At 44.2% G+C, this 8,821-nt stretch overlaps 2 protein-coding genes and 1 non-coding gene across 3 annotated transcripts in view; all 3 read left to right on the top strand.

The window, feature by feature from the left end:
• The first annotated feature begins 958 nt into the window (after window positions 1-958).
• On the top strand, window positions 959-4,384 carry RPL21 (ribosomal protein L21). The gene is made up of 5 exons (XM_005417676.2): window positions 959-1,079; window positions 1,640-1,701; window positions 2,694-2,806; window positions 3,456-3,606; window positions 4,249-4,384. The coding sequence occupies exons 1-5, from the start codon at window positions 1,013-1,015 to the stop codon at window positions 4,336-4,338; spliced, it is 483 nt and encodes a 160-aa protein (XP_005417733.1). The 5' UTR covers window positions 959-1,012; the 3' UTR covers window positions 4,339-4,384.
• LOC115949481 lies at window positions 2,866-2,998 on the top strand. Its single transcript, XR_004082924.1, has one exon. It is a non-coding gene; the product is annotated as a small nucleolar RNA SNORA27 (small nucleolar RNA).
• A 4,222-nt stretch (window positions 4,385-8,606) lies between the features above and the next one.
• RASL11A (RAS like family 11 member A) overlaps window positions 8,607-8,821 on the top strand; it is a 2,013-nt gene continuing 1,798 nt past the window's right edge. The window contains exon 1 of the mRNA XM_031066042.1: window positions 8,607-8,769. Within this exon, the coding sequence (XP_030921902.1) occupies window positions 8,607-8,769 (163 nt within the window). The remainder of the gene's footprint in view (window positions 8,770-8,821) is intronic.

The raw sequence follows: 8,821 nt of genomic DNA, 5'->3' as shown, positions 1-8,821 counted from the left end.
GGGATGCCGGGGCAGGGAAGGCGGCACAGGGGTGGCTCCTCGGGGCCAACAACGCCGGCATGGCCGCGTAGGCCTGCGGAGCATGTGAGCCTTGTGTCAGACGTAATAGTGGCCTGTAAATGTGGTGGTGGAGGTCTTGCCTTATGGATGCCTTGTAGGGAGGGGCTTAGGGAACGGGGCAGGGGTGTCATCGAGGGACATCTCACAGCGAGAGGATGTATGTATCTTGGTGCCTGGCAAGGGCGAATGGAAGGAGCATGAAACAACCAGCTGAAGTCAGAAGGAGAAGCTCCGACTGGATATAATGTTAATGGCAACAGCCAGGCCTCCAAATATGCTCCCTAGGAAGGCTGTGCAGTAAGGTCTTGAGGGAAAGTATGCAGGAGGTCTTTGGGGAGACCTCATCTCTACAGCTTCTGCATGAGTGCAAGTGGAGGGGCAGGCGCTGACCTTTGTGGTGACCAGGGACAGGATCCGAGGAAGTGGCATGAAAATGTGTCAGGGAAAGTTTTAATTTGGGCATCAGGGTTCTTCACCCTGAGGGTGGTTGGGCACTGGAATGGGCTCCTGGGGAAGCTGGTCACAGCACCAGCCTGGGAGAGTTCGATAATCTTCTGAACAATGCTCTCAGTTACATGCTGTGACTCTTCAGGTGTTCTCCACAGAGCCAAGAGTTGGTCCTTGTGGGTCCCTTCCAATGCTGAATATTCTTTATTCCTTGAAGAGTTTCAAGACCTGAGTGGAGAAAGCTCTTGAGTAGCTTAGTTAGACCTTGCTGTAAGCAGGAGTTAAACTGAGTACCTTGCTGGCATCCATTCTAACCTGAGTTAAGCTGTGGTCCTATAAGCTCTGATTTCTTTGGATGCCTAAGTGAATCCCGTTACTTGAATCGAATCAGTGTCATTCTGAATAGGCTTAAAGACTCCATTAATCTGAAATACCTGAAAGTTCTATCAACTGTGTGATGAGTTGTGAGTAATTTGCCTTTATTTTTTTACAGTAACCAGCCAAAATGACGAACACAAAGGGAAAGAGGAGGGGGACGCGTTACATGTTCTCCAGGCCCTTCCGCAAGCATGGTGAGTGTCCCTTGCAGTGCTAGCACTGCATCCACTTACTGCCCTGATGGACAGCTGCACTCCCTGGGGATGGGCTGTGAAACAAGGGCTTGTGCCAAGGGATTTCTGACAACTTGGGCTAAAAACTGGAACTATACACAGAGCTCTGAGCTCTTACTGCAAATGCTTTGGTATTCTGCTTGTTTGACAGTAACCACAGTGCTAATTCTGTCAGTGCTAGAAAATTAATTTGAAGGTGAGGAAAGTATTTCAGCAGTTACTTAAAGCATAGAGAGCTTTTCCCTCTCATCAGTAAGCAGTTGCATTTATATTGATAAATTAAATAGTTGAATGTCTCTTCAATTTAGGCATTTGGAACACAAATCTAATTTTTCTTTAGCTGGGCATTTTAAAAATTTGAAGTGTGTGAAGTGTGTAACTACTGCTTTAAAAAAGCATGGTTTGATTTTTGAGGTATTTAGGAAAACCATATCAAATGCATGATCTGTGTCCCTCATGCTTTTTTATGTGTGTGTGAAATTCCAGGCTTCCTGAGTATCCAAATTTGTATCTCTTAACAGGAGTGGTCCCTCTGGCTACCTATATGCGGATCTACAAGAAGGGTGACATAGTTGATATCAAGGTACTTTCTGCAGTGCTGTGTGACTAAAAGCTGAAGCGGTGTGGCCCTGAGCAGTCTCCAGCTCCTTGGGATGGACTCTGTTGTTGCTTGGGTCACGTGTGCCAACACAAATGCCTGTGCTCACTTAGGGAGCAATTTTGGAATGACAGTGCTACGGGACCAGTAGTAGCACTTCAGTGTCACATGCTGGCATATGCAGGGTTTTGTAGATACATATAATTTGGCTGTGCTTGGTTATGGTGTGTTCAGTTGAAAAAGGGGAGTGAAGTATGCCATAGCCAATATTTGAGTTGGCTACTGGCAAACTTTCACAGGAGCCTCAGCTGTCACTTGGCTCTGTTATGAGCCATGATTTGTGGTGGGGCAGTTCATAGTTAGGTGAGTGCAAAGCTATACTAAAACTAGAAATCAAGAAATAAATGTGAGGATGCATCATATATATTAATAAAGGGGGGAAAAGTGAAACAGCATTTCCCATCACTTGGTATATTTTAGGACTTTTTTAAAGTCAGCTGTACTTTCACAACTGAGTTGCAGTGGATGTGAAAGCCTTTCATCAAGGATTCCAATTTGGTTGAATCCTTTGGTTTCATTTGGAATGCCACATTCTTGTGGCAGTCATGCGGAAGGTGGTGTTTAATTTGCTAGTTTGTTCTTTGGCTTGGAGAACGTATTGTTCAGAATTGACACTTCCTCACACGCTGGAGCTTGATGATGAATGTCTCTTGTGATTGCTTGCTTGTCTTGTAAGCAAAGTGATCTGTTGTTTCACCGACACTGAAAGCTACCAGAACTGACATAGCAAAATTTGGTAGTCTTCAGATGCAAAGTGCGTGGTGATAAATTCCAACTTTAGGATCAAATGGGAATATTTTATGATAAGTCTCAAATAATTGAAAATGTATACTTCAAATCACTTCTTAAAGAGAAATCCTACTTTTTTCCCCTTCCCCCCCCCCTTTTTTTTTCCTTTTCTTTTTGCTTCTTTATAGGGCATGGGTACTGTTCAAAAAGGCATGCCCCACAAGTGTTACCATGGCAAGACTGGAAGGGTGTATAATGTTACTCAGCACGCTGTGGGCATTATTGTTAACAAGCAGGTTAAGTAAGTAACGAAATTCTGTGTATTGAAACTTGGTATTTGAGAAATTTGAACTGTGATTGCACCCTCCTTTCACTTTACCAGTTAGACAGTTCTTGTCTTGATTGGTCATTCAAGGTGGGTAAAGTGTATTTCCTTTTTATAACCCAAGCAAATGATGCTCATTTGACTTGGATCCTGTCAGAGGAAACATTTTTTGTTTCTCTTACCAGCACCTAGAGTCACATTACCTAGCAGGGCTTCTCAGCCAGTGTGCTGGCATTGAAGCTCTTTTTAAATACTAGTATGTAGGTGTATCCAGCTGAATTTTGTACAGTTTAGTCAAAAAAAGACAAGTTGGGGTTTTTTTGGTTCCAGGAGCCTGACTGCTGTGCATTTGTTATAAAATTACTTGTTTGTATGCTAAGAGGTTAAAACTATGTATTCTCCACAATTTTAATTTGAAATTGTCAGCACATTGTTATATTATAATAAGCTTTTAGTTATATGTAAGTTATATCTGATGTGCATCTGCAGCAGTGTTTTGAGATACTGCCCTTTAAAGAAAAATGACCTGTAATTGAGCTTATGGAGTTAGTTCTGTAAGGTCTGTAAGTCTTGATTTAATGTGACCTTTTTCAAGTGAAGATTAAAAACTGCCTGCCTTTCTTAGGGGCAAGATTCTGGCCAAGAGGATTAATGTGCGTATAGAGCATATTAAACATTCCAAGAGCAGAGACAGCTTTCTGCAGCGTGTGAAGGAAAATGAAAGGAAGAAAAAGGAAGCAAAAGAAAAAGGCATTTGGGTTCAGCTGAAACGCCAGGTAATGTTTCTGTTGAGGTGTCAATCCTTGAGCAGGAGATGACTCAATTCTCAGAGGAGTGGCCTCATGCAGTGCATGGGCATTTAGGCTGTCTGGGATGTTTGGTGCCTGAGCGCTGCTCTGTGCCTGATGAAAATTGGAGTTGTAGCCTTGAACAGAGGCTTGAGTGCTTCCTGTGCTGTTGCTTGTCTGCAGCAGCAACTCTGGATGGTTTTAGGGTCAGTAGAGTCTTTGGTTTAGGTGAATTTTTAGTTGCAACAGGTTCTAATGTAAGCCTTGAAGGAAAGAATTAATAACCAGACTTAAGAGAAGAGGTAATGGCTATTGCTTCTGGATACAGGATTCTGCAGGATACATCACTCTGTGTTCATTGGGTTGATGAGCTGCAGAGAGCAAAGCATAGGTTTTTAAATTCAGTAGCAAGAGTCAGGCACACTTTCTGGCAGATAATTTTCTTATTGCTACTCTTTGAATCAAATTTATGAGACTAGGAATGGTAGAATTGCTGTAATGTTTATATAATAATGCACTAAATGGTTGACAAGATGAGACAATTGGTTGAGACAATGGTTGACAATTCTGAAAAGATGCTTTTAAGCTGTAATGTCAAGAGTTTTCATTTTTTTATTTTTCTGTTTACAGCCTGCTCCACCAAGAGAAGCACACTTTGTGAGAACTAATGGCAAGGATCCAGAGCTGCTGGAGCCAATTCCTTATGAATTCATGGCATAATGTATGTTTAAAAAATAAACTAAAGATATGGTTTTGGACAAGTGTATGTGATTGTGGCTGATTCATTTAGTTGGGTTTGGGGCTTTTTTGTTTGAACAGGTGTTTTAGAAACCTTCTTTTATTGAAGTTTATTGATTTAGCTTGCATTTACCATGATGCTTAGTCATTTAAATCATCTGCAGCTTTTGCTGACGAGTTTCATCATTTATATAGATGATGAATGCTAGGAACACTGAAATTTGCTAGTGCTTAGTAATGCTCATGAGCTATTATGAGGGGACACAGAATATTTCACCAGCAAACTAAGAATTTGTATCAAGAATTGGCCAGTGCCAATTAAAGGCTTGATATTTTTTTTTGTAGGAAAAGAGATAAGGTGTTTCAGATTTCGTTGATGCAAGGTTTTGGCTAAGGGGCCTCATGAATACTGAGGAATTGTTGAAACCATTTTTGAAAACAACCTTTAGGGAAGTGTCTGTAGGCAAATTTTGGTCTTCCACCAGTGTAACCTGCAAAATAATGTTTACAGCATCCCCATGCCAATAAGTTTTCTTACAAATTAGTAGTAGTTTAGAAGCAAGGGTTTCATTCCAAAACTGCCAGCCTTTGTATTTTGATTTTTAACATTTTAATTGGCTGGTATAGCTACTAAACACTTGAATTTTATATGTTTATTGCATACCTGTTGAACATTGCAGTGAATTCCTCTTATCCCAGGTTTAGTCATATCTCACAAAAGCCCAGTGCCACATGTGCAGGTCTTAAATGGAAGATTTTTAGCTTACTGTTTACCAACCAGTGCTGGTTTAGTGAGCTTTGCTTGAAGCAGTGTGCAGCCTGCTAGAGACTGCTGAAGGGAATCTGCTTGGTTAGCCTTGAAAACGCAGTCTCAGGCTTGTTTTTTAGTTACAGGTAAATAATAGTTTAGCTTGAAGTGTCATGTCAGGCATTGCTCAGCTACCTTCAGTAAGTGGTGTAAAACTAATGTCTACGTGTAGACAGAAGTACTAGAGCAGCAAGTGACCTCAAGCTGTTTGTAGGTGTTCACTGCTGAGAGTTGCTGAACAGTGAATTGCAGGGCAGCTTGTAAGTGTGGGAGTAAGGAACACAGAGATGAGGTTTGCTTTTACCTAACTCTCAATCGTGGGTGTTCCCGTTCCCATGGAATGTAGGTTTCAGACCTTGAATTCAGAGTCTGGCTTGGGCTGATATTTAAGGGTGAAGGGCTTTAGGTTGGATGGGCTGGAGTTTCCAAGTTCCAGTGAGCAGATTGCTATGTTTGAAGTTCTCCAAGCTCCCATCTCAGAAGATGGGAAGCAGGCTGTATAGGTGGAATGATTTTAGAAGTGACTTGGAGGATCATGCCCCTTAGCAGGCTTTTCTTGGAGCAGCAGGATTTGTGAGCTTTATCAACCTCTTTGGTTTGTCAGTTTCCGCAGCCATTTAAAAGTGGTATTTGCCTTACAAGATAAGCATCATTTTCCACTAGGCTTTGTAGGAATTAAGTGGGAGGCTATTGGATACAAACTGGTGATGGCATTTTAAATTTGCTTCTCATGCATGCATGTCTAAGCTATTTTGGTTCTGTGTTTGGTTAGTACTCACTTGTCAAAATCACGGCAGATTAGCTGTAGCAGCATGATTAACATCATAAGTGGGGCACAGATCTAAACTTTTGAACTTACTTTCAACTAATTGGAATACTAAGACTAGACAACATTACAGTGGTCTTGTTTAAGAGCTGTGCTCCCAGAGACACTGCATTGCTACACATTCCAATTTATTTAGAAAAAGTGTTTTTAAGGTCACTATGACAACAGTAGTTGGTTGTAAATGCATCTTTGAAAGTCTTCTGTGGGCTAGGAAGAGAGGTTGGGAAGGCTTTCTTGGTTAGGATTCCCAGAAATGACTGAAAATTAATCTGGGTTCGTGTAGGAAGAAAATAACCATTTTTGTTTGTTTGTTTTTAATGTTTGAAAACAGGAGAAATAAACTAAGGTGTAGCCTTAGTAGTTTGTAGTTTGTTGCACTCAGTGAAGTGAGTGTTTTCCACACTCATCTGAAGTTTCACAGCCCAGACACTTAACAGATCTCAGTACCTGATCTCAGCTGCTGAAATTTGCTTCCTGTGTGTTTGGCTGCCCTGTTTTTGCACAATCCTGACGAAAGAGGGAGATCTGTGAATTGGGAAAAGTTGAAGAACTGCCTGTGGGGACATCTCCAGTCCTGAGCTGAAACGTGAAGCATGTTCCTTACAGGGCTTGGAGTCACCAGTTTTGACTTGCTCTGGAAGGGTTTTACACACTAAACCCATGAGCTGTAACCAGCTCTCTGCAGTCCTGTTCTGAGGCTCCTTTACAGCCACAAACATTTACCCCTGGCAAAATCTCCTGTTGTCTCCTAGAGAAGCAGCAAGGAAGCTGCCTTCTGAGCAGTAAGCTTTTTTAGCCTATTGGCAACCCCAGGATTTGAGGTTTCCTGCACACTGTAGGCAGTGTCAGGCAGGGAGGGTCAGTGAAAAGGCAGGACTGGGAAGTGGGAGAAGGACCCATTGTCAGTACAGAGGCTGCACGGGGTAGGAACATTGCTCCCATCAGCAGCACCCATACAGCTTAAGAACTCAGAAAAATAAAAAAGAAGCTCTCAGGACGTCCTCCATGCCACCATCACAGGAACAGGCCACCTACTCTCCCCCACAAAAGTACTGCTGTTCAACGTTGCCAGAGCTTGGAACAGGGGGATGTGTCAGGCAGCAGTGTGGCATACCTGGCACTGACCAGTGTTGCTGAGGGAAAGGGGATCGTGATGGGCCATAGGGATAGTGGGGTAGGCCATCCACAGAGTGGGGGTGAAAAAGTACAGCCTAGCACTTCCAAGTGGGGCCTGCAGAGCAGAGAAAGGATCCTTGGAATAGCCTGGAGGCCCACACATCCTAGGGGTGCTTAGTCTGCAGCATGGGGACAGCTAATCTGGGCCCCAACTGCTTCAATTTACTGAGCTGCTCCTGTTGCACCTGGGTAAGTGTTGATGGAGACACAGTCCCTCACACCCTGGACATCAATTCCTTCACAGGACATCCTGCCTGGGCTTGGGCAACGTTATCTCTCTGCTTGACCACTCCCACTTCCCCTTTGGAGGTGCTCCCAGCAGCAGGCAACACAGTTTGAGGTGTACAGCTGCCCAGAAACAGGCAGCTCCTCAAGGTTTGAGAAGGACGGTTGTTCGATGCTGCTTTCACAGCTCAGCACCTCGGAATCTTCTGCCTGGAAGGGACTTGTTTCAGTAGCATTCTTTCAGGGGCACACTGAATGTACTCTGATAGATCTTTTGTAAAGCAATGTATAAAAATAGCTGCTGCTGGCTCTGTGAGTGAGGCCAAAGACAAGTGATCCCCTGACAATAGGAGCAGGTGACAATAGCGGGCACCTCTGGAAACCAAAAGCTTTTAGTGATACAAGAGAAATCTTTCCCAAAAGAAAAGATCTTGCTGGCATGATGGGGAGTAAAGTAGAAACTTCAGGGGCAATAGCTTTTGGAAGTGAAAAGAAACCCATAAGGGTTCTTAGGCACTAGAGTAGCACAAATAATCAACAGTACTTCTTCCAGCATGCTTTGCTGCAGGTACTACTTTAACTGATGTTAATAAGTATGGTCTTAACTCAGCTGCCTGTGTGTGAGCATCCAGGGTCAGTTGGGCTGTCTAAGCATCTGCATCCAGGGCCCAGCAGCAGCTCTCACAGTGGCTCCATCCCTCTGTGCCATGAGATCAGTCCATGCGAGTACCATCCATCCACTGTCCTTTTCCATGTTGTATCCTGCTGGCATGTGCTATCTCCCTGATAGAAATGAAAGCAGCCTCTGAATGGATTATTTATCTTTTAAGTACTTACGCAGTTGCAGGGCAGCACAGAGCAGAAGCAGAAGTCAGGGCATTGGTTTGTGAAGACTGAAACATCCACACAGCTGCCTGCAGGTCTGAGGCTCATTTAAGGGCAGCCTCATTTAAGGGTGGAGCACCATTCTTCTCCAAAACTTTTCTACTTCGAAAACCCAAAGGGCCCAATCACGACCACTTAGGTTTCAGGGCTGGCTGTTGTTCAATCCACAAGCTGGGTTTTCAACACTGGCTGTAGAGGGATATGTTCGGGTGTGGGCAACAAAATAGTCTGAGGTAAAATAATTTCCTTTATTTCAAGACTGGAGTCCCTCATTGCAGGGAGGGTGATGCATTTGCCCGTCTGCCTTGGGCGGGGTGGATGCCCAGCAGGATGCTTGCCCCTACCGTGGGACGCAGGTTGCATGGCCTGACCAGGCTGGCCGCCAGACCCCTGGGCTGTGCCCGCCGGGACCACCCGACGCCCTGTGCGTGGGGAGGGTGGGAGAAAGAGGAACGGGTACAACCCGGGTGGGGTAAATCGGGCGGCGAGGGCGGTACGGCTGTGGGGCGGTGCTGCGGGGGGCGGTGCAGCGGCAGCGGGGCGGC

Source organism: Geospiza fortis, unplaced genomic scaffold, assembly GCF_000277835.1.
Source record: "Geospiza fortis unplaced genomic scaffold, GeoFor_1.0 scaffold16, whole genome shotgun sequence".
Taxonomy (NCBI): domain Eukaryota; kingdom Metazoa; phylum Chordata; class Aves; order Passeriformes; family Thraupidae; genus Geospiza; species Geospiza fortis.
This window is presented reverse-complemented; position numbering and strand designations above follow the sequence as displayed.